The sequence below is a fragment of the Orbicella faveolata genome, unplaced genomic scaffold (genome assembly GCF_042242905.1).
Source record: "Orbicella faveolata isolate gen_17 unplaced genomic scaffold, um_ofav_v1 contig_3, whole genome shotgun sequence".
NCBI lineage: Eukaryota > Metazoa > Cnidaria > Anthozoa > Scleractinia > Merulinidae > Orbicella > Orbicella faveolata.
This window is the reverse complement of record NW_028301558.1, coordinates 21,639,507-21,655,872: the sequence shown is the minus strand read 5'-3', so window position 1 is coordinate 21,655,872 and position 16,366 is coordinate 21,639,507. Positions and strand designations below refer to the sequence as shown.

Here is a 16,366-nt window from a genome sequence, read left to right as displayed (position 1 = left end):
TATACATGTGATATTTGTCTTTTTTTAGAACATAACATTTCCACAAGAAGCAATCAGCCCATTGGCCCTCGAGTGAACACTCTATCATTATATGTATTCGAGAGCGAATAATCTAATTCATTGTTAAATAGTGAATACTCACTCTCTCGACTGTGTTCCAGCGTTAGCATTGTAAGGTAAAGGGTGGTCGATTTGATGGTATCAGTATCTGCAGTTCATTTCTACCTGTAAACGTAAGTTTCATCTCATATGTATAAACTCAACTATGTTCCCCATTAATCAGGATATTCTATAGTTCGAATGAAAAGGAGCATTGCATTGGATAAATAGGAGGGTGTCAATGGGGCGATGACTTTTACGCTTAATATTTTGGCTTTTTACAGCGAACGGTTAATTTAGTTTCCTTACGGTTAACAGAAATCTTAGAAATTAATTAACATTTTTACAAAAGTTACGAACTAATTTTCTTTGTTTAAAAAAGGTAAAATTTATTGAATTACTGTGAAAAAAAAAAAAAAAAAAAAGAATATTTAAGGAACCATTCCGGGATGGAAAAGGTCTTATGACAAGAGTTGTTGCCGGATACTAAGTCTCCCAGCCTTTTCCTGTATTACCAAACAGTTAACAACACAAGACAAAAATGTCTTGACAAGGGATCTTGAGACTTTCCCTTTCGTAGCTAACACTTTTTACGTTTAACATTTTTTACTGCTAACATCCAATTTTTACGCCTGGCCGGCTAAATTCTCGTCCCGTTTTACGGCAAACGATGAACCCCACTGAGACCCTCATAAATATATATTAGTTTATAATCAGGGGCAGTTTTGTGGATGTTATGATATTCTGTCGCCGTTAAGTTGTCAGGAATCTTGTTATTATTAATGTTGTGTCGTCATCTTGCACACGACATAAGAAACCAAGCGCGCCGATCTCTTCGCGATGGAGCGTCGAGCGTAACACGTCCTTGAGTACTGGTTGTGATGTAGCCCCCCGCTGGCAGAATTGATTTCATTGTCTTGCACGACGTCAAACTGCTTGAGCCGCACCTTACATCTCGCATGAAGAAACGGTGACTGTCTGTAACAGAAGCTGTATCACTAACGAACTAAAAAGAAAAAAAAAAAAAAACAGTGCTATTATACATTTAATGGAAGATGTTTTCCACTTCTCAATAAACGCCATGGCGCACACAAACAATTTAGATAATATTATAGTCGCCAGTCGTTTCATGCTACAGAAATCGGGAAAAGCTCCAGCCCGATGGACTAGTTGGCTTGTATGCAGACTTTACCTATAGTTGCGTCATGCTGTGGAAATCGGAAATAAACACGTCATACATAAATGGAAGTTGGTTATCGTAGCGACTTTGTAAAGCTGTCCTCTCCAGCTTACGAAGTGCAAATACTCGAAACGTTATCGTCATAAACTCGCTTGGGCGGTGAAGGTACATTTATTGACTTCAGGCTGCTAACCGGCCGGCCGGTTATGCGTAATTTTAACTTAGAAATCGTATGAAATTAACAAGCAATTTTGACTCGATTCACATATCATCAACTGATCCTTGTCTTACCTCTAAAGCTATTTGACTTGACTTCACAGCCAGGGTATAACTCTGATTATGTTTCCAGTGGAACGTGGTTACTAACTTGGGTGTAGAGCCAATTTGAAGCACGCAGTGTTTCAGGTGAAAAACTGTCAAAAATACATGAACGTCGTTAATGCAGTTACAGTTAAGATCTGGTAACTGTCTGAAAAACAAGGAAAGTCTACAGTACCAAACGAATCGTTGATTTATTTATTTTTCATTGTTTTTGAAAGCGACAAGCTTTCTTCGAATTCTAGTGTCACATTGCACGTGGTTTGACCCTTTTGATAGGTTGAGTCGTTTTGGAAAGATTTTCGTACGTCCCAAGCGAGAAAAAAATTAAATAAAAACAAATTCATAAATTGAGGGAAACACAAGAGCTGATCGCTCAAGAAGACTGTTCACTTTGATTGGCAGTTTTTCCCAAAAAGTTTTATTGCCAACTACGGCTGATTTTAAGTGAATAATAAAGTTCTTAGAATAGAGCACATTTGTAGAGTGTTCTCCTGTTGTTATTGTCTCATGACTTTATATATTTTAGTTCTTTTTGTAGTTCCAAAAACGTTAACCTCGCGCCACGTGCTTAACATAAATGATATCTCCCCCGTGCTTCTGCGAACTGACGTAAAAAATTGATTCCCCGGGCAAGTAGTACAAGTATGCTAGTAGGCGTGATCTTTCCGTGTCAGCTCCTCCTGAGAATGGCTGCCTTGGTAAGCTTTGGTTTTCAAGCCATTTTTGTTTGATTTGGTCAACCAGTACTCTTCTTCGAAATTTCATTTAATATTTATAAGTCACATCTTGGCAATGAATGTTGGTAACAGACAACGACGTTTGTTGTTTGTTTGATGGTATAGTGCGCTTGGCCGTTAGCTTATTACGCACATTCTATGGTTTAGATTTACGGTCCATGAAGGCTGAGAAGATAACTCACCAGTATACTTGGACTGACTGCTTTGTCCAGTTAACGATACTCCAGTAGGAACTCCATTGTCATCCACTTCTACTCTCAACAGGGACTGTGAGCTCGTGTTGGCCTGTATGTGTAACAGGTATGAACGAATACTACATTTCACCTTGTTGCAGATGGATGCGTTTAAGGATCTCTGGAAGGAAACGGCCACCAAAGCTGCCTAAATAAGTACAAATAGCACTGAATTATGCGTGTGCGTTATTTTATTATTATAATTATTATTTTATTTATTTATTTATTTTTTGATTTGAAAACTGTTATTAGATGCTATTTCGGCTTACGAAAGAAACAAAAACACAAGGCTGAAGGATCGGGCCTGGTTCCTGTCTCTTTGCAGATTTCGCCCCTCAAGATTTGATACGAATGCGATTATTTCCTTGTTTAACTCTGCACTTCTGTTAGCCTTAAAGCTTTTAAAATTTAATTCGTTTTTACATGTACAAATACCTTAAACACGTATCAAGGGAAACCGGTTAAACTGCTGTGGGCATTTTTTTTTTTCCCTGGAACCTTCAGAATATAGTTGCAAATATTAACAGAAGCAGTCAACCTACATATAGTAGACCTTAAAGTTAGAAATTAAAAAAAAGAAATATTGGCCACTCAGACCAAATTGAGCTCGAGAAGCACGAGTGGATAATGAAGACGGATAACATAGCCGATGCATGATTGTAAAAATTTAGACAAAAAGTATTCTATCCTTCTGTTTATATTCTACCGGATGATCACGCAAAATATATTCCTCTGTTTTATTTGGGACTTGTAGTTAGAATTACAGTTCTGTGCAAAAGTAACACATAAGAAATCCGGCAAATTTCAATTCCGCGCGAATTGCAGTTGAAATTCGCCGAACGTTCAGGACAAAAACCAGACACTTTTTCAGTGAAACGCAGCGAAAAAAACCGAATTTTTGATGACTTTAATTTGGATTATCACTTGCTTTTGTCAAAGATTGTTTCGTTAAATTTCGTCGAAATTCGTATGCAATACTTTTGCACAGTACTGTAACAGGGGCGACCACGAATGACTTCCTTTCATGAGCCTGATCGAAAAAGTTAATATCAGGTACATGTAGTAGAATTGACGTCTCGCTTATTATTATTATTTTTTTTATCAAATATCTAGCTTGCGAGCAGGTTCATGTTTGGAAACACACATGCGACCGACGAAACCCCGAGAAAAGTGAAATTCACTTTCTTGCCTCCTCTTCACCAGACTCCTCTCGCCGGATCGCGTCGCTCGCGTACTCACTCTTTGCCCCTCGCGCGAGTGACTCAATGGTGAGTCTTCTCGCAGGCTATTAAATAGACACTAACGCGCACTGCGAAATGTCCCAACTAACTTTGAAACCAGCAAGCAGAAGGATGGTTAGCTGTAGGAATTTTGTGTCACTGACATTGCTATGGTAACAAATTCTTCTGTCATGGAAATAATTGCTTTTTAACAACCACCTATCATACATGTACATTTTGGATATTTGTCTACTGAATAGCCTTTCCAAGACCGTTAAGCGAGCATACACAAATTGTAGGTCTGATCACTCTTTTCGTTGGTGTGACGAGAAATCTACATGTACAATGTATTATGCAAGGGCCCACGTACGACATCTGGGCTGCACCCTATATCTGAAACTTAGTAAGAGCCCGGCTGTATAATAATCTTAAAGCTTTGGACGGCATATTTTTTCAAGTACGTCTCATTCGAATAAGAGTAATAATAGTAAAGGTCCACCAACGCGGTGCAAAGAGTAATGGTTACTGGACCATATCTTGAGTACAATTAAATGCGAAATTGGCAAACGTAAACGGAAGGGTGGCCCGTGGAAATAAAGGTGATATTTGTCTGGCCTTTTGTATTCGTGCACGGGAAGTTTTTCTGGAGGATTGAAAGAATGTAAGATTGAAAAGAAGCCGAAAGGAACAGATAACACGCTAATAAGGTTTTGTAGGATAACATATCGAAAACATTTACGTGCATTGGCAATTCGATCATGATTTTGGTCAAGCATTAAAAAAGTTCTAACCAAATCACGTGCACATTAGTACTGTCCGTCGCTAGTAATCAAATTGTACCATTTTCATTTAGTTCAGCTGATATGACAAGAGCATTTAATTGTCATGACTATCTATGGCCGGAGAATTTGTGATGGTTCAAATGGACAGCTTATTTTCCCGACTTCTAGTCTGTTCTATTTAATAACATTAGCATTAAAATAAAAGAATAAATAAGAATACGCGGTCATTGCATTAAGCAACATTCTCGCTAATCTCCCTGAGTCATGTAATCTAAATACTCGTGCCTTCGATCAGTTAATTGCAGCATCTCAATTATGACTGTCACTTATATTTAAGAACCTCAGCCCAAAACCCTCCGTAAAATTTGTTTGAACAATCACTTTAAACTGTATTGTCAAAGCATAGTTCCGAGCGAGTGGAATTAAACGCAAAAATGATCATTGAAATTAAACGACCGTAAAACCAACATATTGGTACTTGATGTTAAGCTTTCTTCTGAGTGGTCGGCTATGTGTCGACCTTTCTTTAACAAGGAGGGTATATGATACCCCTCTATTATCGAGTTGAATTCATGCCTTGTATTCTGTTAAAACAACTCATAACAAAAAGTACTTAATGGTTTCTCTAGAAAAGAAAGTATGAAACATGCCGCGGAAGGTCTCCCACGCTTAACGGAAGCCTGAACCCAAGTGCTGATTCATTAAAGATCCCGAAAACAAATTGTGTCTCCGCATTGATCTGCACGACAGGAAGTTTTTTTATACAGACTTCTCTTGCTCTTTCTAATATGCTAACCAGGTCCACCTGAACTTCATTCATCAACTGACGTCCATCCCTCTACAATTTGGAATTTACTGGGGGGCACGATAAAGACATCATGAGTTTTTTTCTCTTCCGTTATTACTCTCTTTCTCTCTCTGAAATCTAATATTACTTAACTTTTAATAAGTCATGGCGGTAAAAATTTATTGTTTCAACGGAAACGGCTTTATTGCATTTTTCGAGACGTCGAGGATATTGTATGGTGTTTACGACAGCAACAAATTTCTATATCATTGCCAAGACAAAGATGAACAAAAGTTCATGTTTCGTTGATTTGTTTCATTACAAACTTTGACATTTTCTCAGCATTAAATCAATCCTTTTTATATGTTACATGCTCTATAATAGAGTCATTATTGGTTAAAAGTCAAAAGTCAATAAAATACTTCAACAGTCAGCATTAGCGCTCTTTCGTTGCTGTGTGTTTTGGGCAATCAATCCAGGATAATTAAAAATAGTATTATTTCAGATTTTGTTTTTCGACATCGCTAGACAGAAGTAAACAGCTCGACCCCTGATAGACTAGTCCAAGTTGTCTAAGTTTGTCTTAAAATCGCTAGAAAGGGTATTCAATTAGTTTTCTTCAGTCTCTTGTCAAAATGGACAAGATGAAAAAATCAACATACCTATCTGTTTGTAGCTACAACCCCTCTAACCTTTTCAATTAGGGTAAATCAAAATGAACTTGCTTTAAAATACGTACAAATAGAATCGATTCAATATACAGAATAAGCTACAATAAATTCAAGCTAAGTTTGTTTCGATTTGCTATTCTCTTTCAGTCGTGGCTACAGAAATCCATGCTGTGTACATCTATGTTTTTATAAAACTCAAGCATTTATTTTGACCGGCATAGTGGCTTATCGAATGGCTGCTTACTAATATAACTTGGTAACTTGGTGCCTTTGATACAGCGTAGGCATGGAAAAACAATTATCTTCCTGGAACAAAAATTCTCAAGATATATTTATTTTGTTATTTGGTCAGAATAGTTTTCTCGGCTACTCAAGTTTCGTACATCCCCTAAGTTTCAATGCATACAATATAATGGATAAAATAAATTAAAACAAAGAAAAAACTATATACGTATAAATGTTTGCAGAAATAGGAATTAAAATGACTGGTTATAAACCACCAAGTTAGTGTGTCAGTGAATATCCACCGTGAATCAAAGGGCAAAAGGTTTCATTGTCTGGCTGTAATGCAATGTGAGGGTCACTTCAGTCTGAAGGTAGGGATGCAATCAAAAAATATCACCAAGATAGGATAAATACATGTAGGGTCTACTGGAAATAGAACTGCACATCACATAAAGAGACCAACTGGTAAAGCATGTATGAGGTCGAGCAAGTAAGTGAAAGGAGTCAAATGATAACCGAGATCAAATGATGGAAGAGTAAACAACTTAATTAAAGAAAAAAAATGGAAAGACTCAGTTTTTTTGTTCCCTTCTCTAGAGAGTTGTGCTTTTTTTTACATCCAACTATAAATAGTTTTGAAGAAGCCGAGATATCTGGAAATGTCCAACTAAAGAGAAATGTCCAAGTACATGATGTAAAGTTTGCACTAACTTCACTTTTATAGTAGAGAATGAAGAAAGCGAAATTTTAGCTAAATTTCCTAAGATCTAAGATTTAGTTTTAAATTAGTCCTTTAATGTTCATTTGGTATAACTAATGAAAATTTGATCACTTCTATGTTGCACGTATTCTTTTGCGTTCTAGCAACAAAAGGCACGAGATGTCCAAGTGTACTGCATGAGATATTAACTCAAGGTAGGGAACTTATCTCGTTATCGATATCTACTCTGCAAAATCCAAAAAGACATTCCATACTTACCACAATCGCTTTAAGCATGATGTGTACTTGTTTTTAATAAATCGAAATTGTTCCAAGATACCAACAGGTGCTTCTGGTAAATGTAAACACGAAGGGTTTTCACTGCTAACAGGAAACTTCCCAACCGGTATCTTCGCGTTGTCCATGTTTAAATGTTTCGAATTACCCAACAGCGCTTGCATGGTTAAACACAAAATGTGAAATACATTTTGTTGAAATACCAGTCTGTAGTCTACCTATCCAAGAGTAACAATTACTTTCTCAAGTTGTACCAACTACTTTGATGGTAACCATTTTAACAGTATAAAGAGATTATAATTTGCGTGACACATTTTCACGCACAAACAAATTTGTTCAGTAAAATGAATTAGTAATTACAGAATAAAACTTCATAAACGAAAACATCAGAAATTATGATAGAGACTTCAGACGACCAACCGGCCACTTCCGCGTGGGCGATGTCTTCCTCTTTCCTCAAAGGCGGTAAAAATGGACAATCTAGAGGATTGTGGCCTTGGCTGTCTTGTCAGTAAGTTTTGCCAATGTATCACATGAAGATTGAAGCTTTTGTTCATGTTAGGTAGCTTTCTTTTAGCTTTCTTTTCAGCCTGTTACAACTTCACATGGTTAGGAACCTAGAAGTTCTGCTCTAACAGCAGGTGATGACCCTTTGGTGGGGTCATATCATTACTGTTATTTTCTATTCATCTAATTTTAAAAAAATCGTAAACCTTCGCGTGGAGCCAGGACTTAAAAACAAAGAACTAGGAAGCGAATTTTAAGCTTTTACTTTAAGGTTTTCAAGTAGAGGCAATTTTTTTCAAGGAAAGTTCCTATCAAGTATGTGGTTCAGGAACCGGCATATTTGGGCTTATTGTAATTGCTGTTATTTTTTCACTCATCTAATTACTATGTACCCATACTCTTAGCACGGAATCACGACTTCATAAAGTTAGTCTTAAATTGGGAAATTTTACTGCCTTCTGGTTTTAAGTTAATTTTATTTCATCACAACAGTTTGTCCGGTTACGAAAATCAGATTCGTATGTCAAATTGTGTAACATATCTGTTGAAAGGGCATCTCATATATTGCTGCGAGTATGGTGAGGATATCAGACTTATCAGCAATAGTATAGAAATACGTACTAAAAGGGATTTCTTAAAACTTAAAACGGTAAAAACGAACGATAAAATCCGACGTTTCGGAGTAGTCATGACCGCATTATCAATGAAAAATGTATGTTAGATCACGCAAATAACAGCATTTAAGGCGATTTTGGCGCATGAAAGGGTGCGAAGATTATGAAAATGCTTTCGCACGAATGGAATCTGATTACACGTTAAGATTTGGCTTTAAAGCTCTTATAAAAAGCATTTCGCGCACCAAACAGTCAAATTTGCTTCTGCATTTCTTAAACACTTCGAAACACTTTAGCAGGTCCTGAGGCATCGTCCAGTGCACATTCCTGTAGTGTTTGGTAATGGCGGAGGATTGTTGTTTATGTTCTTTTACACGATTATGTAAATGTCCGCGTGTGTAACCTACATAACCCGCATCACACAGTTCGCATCGAAAACTATAAACAACACACTGCTGATTTACAATTGGTAGCTTTGTTTCTTTCACAACTCAGGTCTACTCTTGCACTATCAGAGTCATGTTGACAATCGGTACAAAAATGGCTTACTGTGAACTATGCTTGATCGAGCACATCGTTCATCTTCATCTTGGTCACATTTTCCCGACGAATTTGACCGTCTGAAGACAGTATTCTCCCGTTTGAAGTACCCCAAACACCTCGTTAACTCTACCATTAAAAGTTTCGTTGACTCAGAGGTTTGTGACCAGCAGCAGCTTTCATCACCATCTCAAGAGACGGATGACACGATTCGAGTAACTTTACCATTTAAAAACCAAATCTTAGCAGATATTGTGAGGAAACAACTCAAGGATCTCAGCCTAAAAGTACACACCATCATCCAGCGTGTGGTTGTGAGCCGAAAAATTGAACGAGAACTTAAATGTGGCTTTAGTCTAGCTCGAATATAAAACCTTTTCACCCGATATTCAGTGAGAATTTTTCTTGTCTATAAACTGCAACGTTTTGTTTGGTTTAATTGCATATTACCCAAGAAATGAGCAATTATGTTGAACGTGCCTGTACATGCTCTGTAATTAAACAAATTGTCCGTGTAGGTTGAAAATTAAAGCTTATATGCATCTGAAATTGACGCAGGAGTGATTTGTCCTACTTATTAGGGTCACTGGTTCAAATCTGGTGTGAGTGATTTTTTTTCCTTTTCCTTTTACCTTTTATTTTTGCTGAGGATGAAAAGCGGCTGGGTATATTTTTTTCATAGCTTTTTTAGCAATTTCCTCTGCGCGAGGAAATCATGCAAAGAAATCCTCCTGGCTGGAATTTGTGTCTGTACAGCGCAGACGAATTTTTTCCCCTTTGACAAGAAATCTCGGCTGAATTATAACCAGGACTAATGTCCTGACAAAAAGCTAATTCTAACAGCTAGTCAAAAGCGGGATCGCTCAAGTCGCTATGCAATTGAATGCTTTGTTAAACCTACCGACCATCCTCTGACCAAACAGAAAAGCTGTCTTGTGTCATGTTCGTTATTTTTCTATCGAGTTATAGAAACACTCCTAACTCGCACTCCATGGAAGCACGAAATAAACTAATTCTAACAGCCAGTCAGAAGCGGAATCCCTCCAGCCGACCAATCGAATGAAGTTTGAAACCTACCGACCATCCTCTAAACTGCAGTCGATCTGTTGATCCGCCCTCTCGAGCGTGAAACTTGAGTAACTCTCGTTCATCTTAAACGTTTATACCTCAAAGCAATATGAATACAGTGTTGCTTCTGCTAGGGACTGGGGCGTATCTAGGGGGATTCGGGGCTTCGGTAAAATCCCCTAAATTAAAAAGAATGAGCCATTATAACACGCTGACTTGGCCTCAGAATGCCGGAAATCCCATTTCTCAGATCCTCAGTGTTGAAAATTCCCCTCCCCTCCCCCCCTACAGGGAACAGCCTTCATGCACGGTCCGTATCTCGTTTCCCCTGTGTATCCGCCACAGAGGGATGCATATCAACGATATGCTCAAATTTCGTCAAGATCAAATACGCTCCAAAGTTTGTGTACACAGTCGGTTTTTAAAATTGCAGTGAAAGTTAGGTTTGCTGAATAAGTATAAACTCCGCTAATAAAAGGTCGTACAGATACATAAGGAGCAAAATCGACGACGTCTCAACAATCAAGGAGTTGAACTCCGACGTACTTAGGATATATATCAAGATAGCGGTAGGGTGGAGGATTTGAGCAAGTAAATTTTTTAAAACAACCCCCCAAAACAAGATGTAACATACATTATTTGCAACGAGCCGGGCGCCGCTCAATGCGGAGGACGAGCCAGAAGAGCCCAACTGGTGCAACTGAGATCAAAATCCATCTCAAACAGGGATGGACAAGACCGGCTTAATACAAATCATCAATGGCGGGTTCAGAAAAGAATGCTTTCTTTTAAAAACTTCTGTCGCCGGAAGCCGTCTACCATTTTAAATGTGCTTATATAAAAACACCACTGACCACTGACCACTGACAAGATAGTAAAAACTAAACAAACCATTTCCACACACGGGAAAGGGTCAAAAAGGCAGTTTTCGACAAGTTTTAGTTTTCGATAAGTTTTCGTTTTTCGAAAAGTGAAACTAGTCGACGACAACTGATGAAAAACATGGTATTAAGTTGTCGACATCTTGTCTCACTAGTTTTGGTTAACGATGACATTCAGTTGTCGTTACAATTATAGTTGTCGACAACTAAATGAGAGTCCCAATGGTTGGTGGCTTTTACGGTTAATATTTTGGCTTTTTCACGTCTAACAATGGATAGTTTATTTTTCTTACGGTTATAGCCATCTTAGAATCTAATTACCATCGTTTCAAAAACCATTTAAAAAATAATAATTGTTTATACGGTAACAAATTTATTTTGAGTACTACATAAAAAAATATATATTTAAGGTCTTAGGACCACTCTGGGGTGCAAAAGGTATTAGTATTGCAAGACAAGACACAACAATTTATCGTCAAGAGATCTTGAGACTTTGAAGAGTCAAATTTTAAATGCAGAGGAAAGTTGTCACATTTTTGTTTCGCTTTAGAACAGTAAAGGAATTCGGCTGATTTCGTTCTTTTGTAACTAGTAAAAGGTATTATAAAAAAAGTTTTCATATGGCCTTTTATTTAGAGGGTTTGATTGGTTGTTTTTATTTTTGTTACAATATGTAACTGTCGTTTTTTGCATGCAAAAAACAACTGCCATACTTGATGGGGACGCAAAGGCTTGATTACAAAGTCGTAGATTACAAAGTCTTAGAATGCATGACGACTGATTAATCATTTTAAATTCTATTTGTGAGCACACATTAAGACGCAGAGTGTACCTTGGCTATTCAATATATTTAAATACAGTTATATCTACTCTCTGAACTAACTTATATTCGGTTCTAATATCATTTCCCACACATATCAGGCTCCATGAAATGACAAGATTTATTAATTTCTGTAGATTTGAAGGTTCTATATTGTTCCGAACAGCTGTGAATCCCGCAAGAAAGCTGAACGCCAAGTAATGAAGTAAGGAGAGCATAATCATTTGATGGCCGGATAACAGCAGGCTGTGGCGAAAGTAAACGTGACTTATACCGCAAGAAAGCGTGCCTTCCCAGACCTAAATGATCATGAAGAGAGCATAAATCGGAAAGATGAACGTGATCTCCAGTTCCTTGATTATGAGCAATAGGCCAACAACACGATAGCAGTTGTAAAATATCTGTAGAGAAGACAATCGACTTATGAACGAAAGTGTACCAGACGTTTGTAAGAAAATAATGATCTACTAATTATCTAAAAAATATCTATAATCAAATTACAAGCTCATAAACTAGATGGATAACAATTATTAAGTTTTCTATGCGGCGTACAGAGCACAAATTGTTAGTGACTGCCTAAACTTAAAACGGCAGGATTTCGGACGCTAGAGGCCTTCAGCGACAAGTTATGTGGGAACGACGGCGGATGCTTGGCGCGGGCCTTGCAGACCGCTGAGATACGTCACTATAGTTCCACAAGAATGAGAGCAGTGAAGGAATTGATTAGACAGAGCATAATTTTGACAGAGACTTCGTGAGGCCTGACTTTAAGTTAATCATTACAGCAATTAGTCCTCTACCTCATGGATCCCTGAACACAGTAGCTCAATAGTTTTTAGGTCACCAGAGCAAAGTTCAGCAGGTTCACAGATATAACAAATATAACATCAGATTTGTCTCATATTTGTCTTAAAGCCAAATATGATCAAATCCATTATTTCATCCAGTGATTGTGGCTCCTGAAATGTTCTCTTGGAAGTAATACGCCGTAGGAATTACCTCCCGGTTTTCAGGTAGCGGCGATGCCACATTCGTTTTGTCCGCTATTTTGTTTTACTTTTCCAGGACGTTAGGCCTCCCCTTTCCTCTCTCCACCCGTCTTAATAGGGCGAAAAGGTGGAACTAGCACAATACCAACTTAAAATAAATAAATAAATAAATAAATAAATAAATAAATAAATACATAAATAAAAAAAGTAAATAATCAATAAATAGATTTAAACTTTGATAGAAACACAGAGCTAGCACGAGCTGTTGACGTAATGATAGCGCGAGCAAAGAGAATTTACATTTTGATAATCAAGGTAAACAAGTTGTTTTCTTTCCTTCTCCTCGGAATTTTCTAAAAAAAAAAAAAAAAATAGAAAACATGTTCACCGTGTTTTTATCGAGTTGTAGCAACACTTGTGAAAGCTTAGGAGAACTCGAAAAAGCTGTGAAAACACTCGCCTGTCGGCTCGTGTTCCCACGACATTTCTACCAAACTTCCACTCGTGTTTCAATCAAACAATTAGATTATGTGCTCAAAATTTCTATCACGCATATAAATCGAGAGCGAATAATCTAGTTGTTTTAGTATAAATCTACCAGTTATTCAAAGTTTTATCTAAATTCTCTTCGCAGACACTTCAAAAACGCCAAGAAGCGGCCGTCATTTCGTTAACAAGGGCACACTGCTACGTTACTTCTTATCTATCACAGAATAAATAGTGAGAAACGTAGCCAATCAGAGAACGGCATTCGTGATAGAACGCTAGTAGATTTATCCTAAAACTCGATAGAAACACGATTCACGCTTTTCATTTCTTAAGTAATAATAACAATAATAATGTTATATGTAAAAAAAAAAAAAAAAAAAAAAATTAATCAATAAGGGGACAGATGTCTTGAGTGTGCAACAGTGTCAAATAATTTCGCTAGCATTTGTGAGCCTCATACGAAATAAGTACGTGACAACCCGTGGAACTTGTTAGTTAAAGAAGGAATGATAAAATAGTTCATCTGCTCTGTGGTATGAGAGTCTTGATATACAACTCAAGTGGAACATGGATGAAACGGTACCGCCGGATACACATCACGCCTCCTTTCAATCGTGCTGATTTGCGGATACTCCTTTAGTTCGAGTGCTTTTCAGTGTTGCCCACCACATGTTTTTCCACTACTTGATGGAGCGAAACGATTGTATTTTACGCACATGTGGGACCAAAACAGTACGCGAAAGCAACCAGTTTGAAAAAAAGAGAGCTTTTTGGAATAGAAAAATCTGAATATGCTCTTTTTTTCACATTCAAATCCTAACCGTGGAGTCAAACTCCTCAGATTTACAGTGCAGGTTTACCGCCTGCTTTTCGTGGCTTTTGAATTTGTAATCAAGTACAATGAAATGGACAGATAACGATTAAGCATCCACAGGGGGGTACTCCCATAGAGAAGGTATATGGGTATGTGCCACTGTGAATGGTATGGATTTCATGCAGTTTAGTCTGGGGTAGGGTATAGAAATCAGACAATTTGGGTCTAGAATAGGGTATAATTTACCGGAAGTGGATTCTTTGCAAAGGGTTCTATAACTCTGAAGTGACTTGTAAAATACTGGTTTAGTTAGCGTACGTTGGACTGCAACCGTAAAAACGTTGTTGTATTCAAACTACAACCTTGGTCACAAGGGTTGGAAAAATTCATTTTATACGCATTTCGCCCCTCCCCTCCCCTGTTGCCAAAACACTTTCATCTAACACAAGTTTTCATTTTACTATTTCTCAACATTGATAGGGGAATGGGGGTGCTGGCACTTATTCTGTAGCTATTACGGTTATGAGTTTATGTTTTTGGCATTTTCCAACACAATTTGTCCACTGTTGTAGCTACTCTGGGTTTGTGGTGCCTACTCTAGAATAGGACTGCAAGAGAGCGCAGATCAAGTTGATCATGGTCTAGTATAGGGTGAGGGCTACAGTGTCCTACACATCTACCCAAAGATTTACAAATTACACCCCCAGGGACAGTTAGAACTGATCTTCGCATAATGGACAACACATCAACTCCCTTAGGGCGCAAGAGTCACGTCGCACGTTTATGAGTAGATAGGCTACCTCACTTCAGTCTTTTGATGAACTTACTCAGCGCTGAATATTTCAAATGAAATCCAGCTAGGTTGTTACAATCCAACAAAACGGTATTTCGTAAAATAAAAAAGAAAACGAAACCGAAATATTTATTTTACGGACGAAGTAAAAAACAATAGTGGGTTTCCGATTTGCGGCTAGCACATGCCAACATATACATTTGAAGGCAGTCTAAAGTGTACGTCTATGGACACAGCTCAGCCTCATCTGTTTCTACTAGAACTCCGTCCTAAGAGACTTCAACTCGACACTCTCCCAAGGCATGGCGACCAAGTTACTAGTAAGTGTAACAAATATGTTTGGTAATGGCATTAAGGTGGCATATGGATTTTTTTTTTTTAATAGAAAAGCATGCATATGGTTTCATTTTAAGCGCATTGATTGTCAAGTCAACATGCATCAGCAAACTAAGAAAAGAAGTTTAACGAAATTAAAAGTTACAGGTTAAACATTCGCGATTCATTGTTTATCAAGTCTAATTATGAAGAAATGCTCGAGTGTTACCTGGTTGTGGTGCGTTAATCATTTTTGCGAATGATCATTCTTGAGGATACCTCTTGACATCACACTTAAATGTGTCTCACTTAATAAGGGCTAAATAATTATGGAAGACCGAGAAGACTTTCAACAAGCCTCTATTTACGGCATGCAAACCTTCAGCACCGGAATTCAGCAAAGCATAAGTTCCCTTCAGTATAATTTATCAATTGCAGGGATAATGTGGTAGGTATTAAGTGATGTGGTTTCTGCTTGAACGGACAAGAAAAAAGTGTGAGGGGTGGCTTAAGTGGGCAACACGGACCTATGCGGAACACCTAACACTGCGGCCATACTAACGTCATTCCCAGTTAAACTAATTAGTACGCTGGACAAAACTGTTCTGGATCGACGTTTTACCACGACAAATTAAAACGCGCAAAGCGATGCAAATAATATTTTGATTGTCTCAAACTTTATTAAATTCCATACATGGAAAGTTATTTTCATATAGATCACGCGAGGAAGACTAAAATAGTGGATCTAAATTTGCGGACTGAATCACAAAAATACGGAAAATTGCGTGGTTTCTGAGAAAAAGTAGTCATGGTTTACATCAACATCGTGGAGTTAGACTAGATTTGTTGTGCGAAGAACATTGTTACGTGTTTGTGGATATTTTTGATGAATTCGGCGACGAAATGGCATGAAGGAGAGATTATCCATCTAAACAGCAGTTATAATCCTGTGAAACATCAGCGGTTTAGAGAATCAAAGATTCACCTTGTAGTGCTATCACTGAAGGACCAGAAGGAAAACCAAACAACATTTCAAGCTGTTATGCAAGAAGATGCGAGAAAATGGCAAGCTCCTGGTAGATGAGCACAGGAAGAGGTCCGAACACTTTCCTAAAAGCACAAATACGCAGTGTCTAGAGTTCTTGACCGACAATATTTTGTGCACTGTTGGCTTGTACGAAGCGCGAGCTAAAGGCAGCCATCTTTAAAACAGGTGGCAACAACAGTTTAAAGACTCTAAAGAATATCAGATCGTATTTCAGTGGTCAAATAAGTTGTAAGTCT

General features: G+C 37.8%; 1 protein-coding gene across 1 annotated transcript; it reads right to left on the bottom strand.

The window, feature by feature from the left end:
- Window positions 1-802: 802 nt before the first annotated feature.
- Window positions 803-7,380, bottom strand: LOC149106855 (uncharacterized). The gene is made up of 5 exons (XM_089297392.1): window positions 7,235-7,380; window positions 3,549-3,600; window positions 2,520-2,718; window positions 1,571-1,692; window positions 803-1,105 (listed from the first exon to the last, which is right to left on the bottom strand). Exons 1-5 carry the CDS (start codon window positions 7,378-7,380, stop codon window positions 893-895), a joined length of 732 nt encoding a protein of 243 aa, XP_089153518.1. The 3' UTR covers window positions 803-892.
- Window positions 7,381-16,366: the final 8,986 nt, after the last annotated feature.

Bases quoted from the DNA above. Each gene is read 5' to 3' on its own strand.
- LOC149106855 (XM_089297392.1), bottom strand. From the start codon at position 7,380: ATGGACAACGCGAAGATACCGGTTGGGAAGTTTCCTGTTAGCAGTGAA. The intron at 1,693-2,519 runs GTGAGTTATCTT...TATTTTTGACAG, and splicing joins CAGTCAGTCCAAGTATACTG to TTTTTCACCTGAAACACTGC. The intron at 1,106-1,570 runs GTAAGACAAGGA...TTTTCTTTTTAG, and splicing joins CAAGTCAAATAGCTTTAGAG to TTCGTTAGTGATACAGCTTC.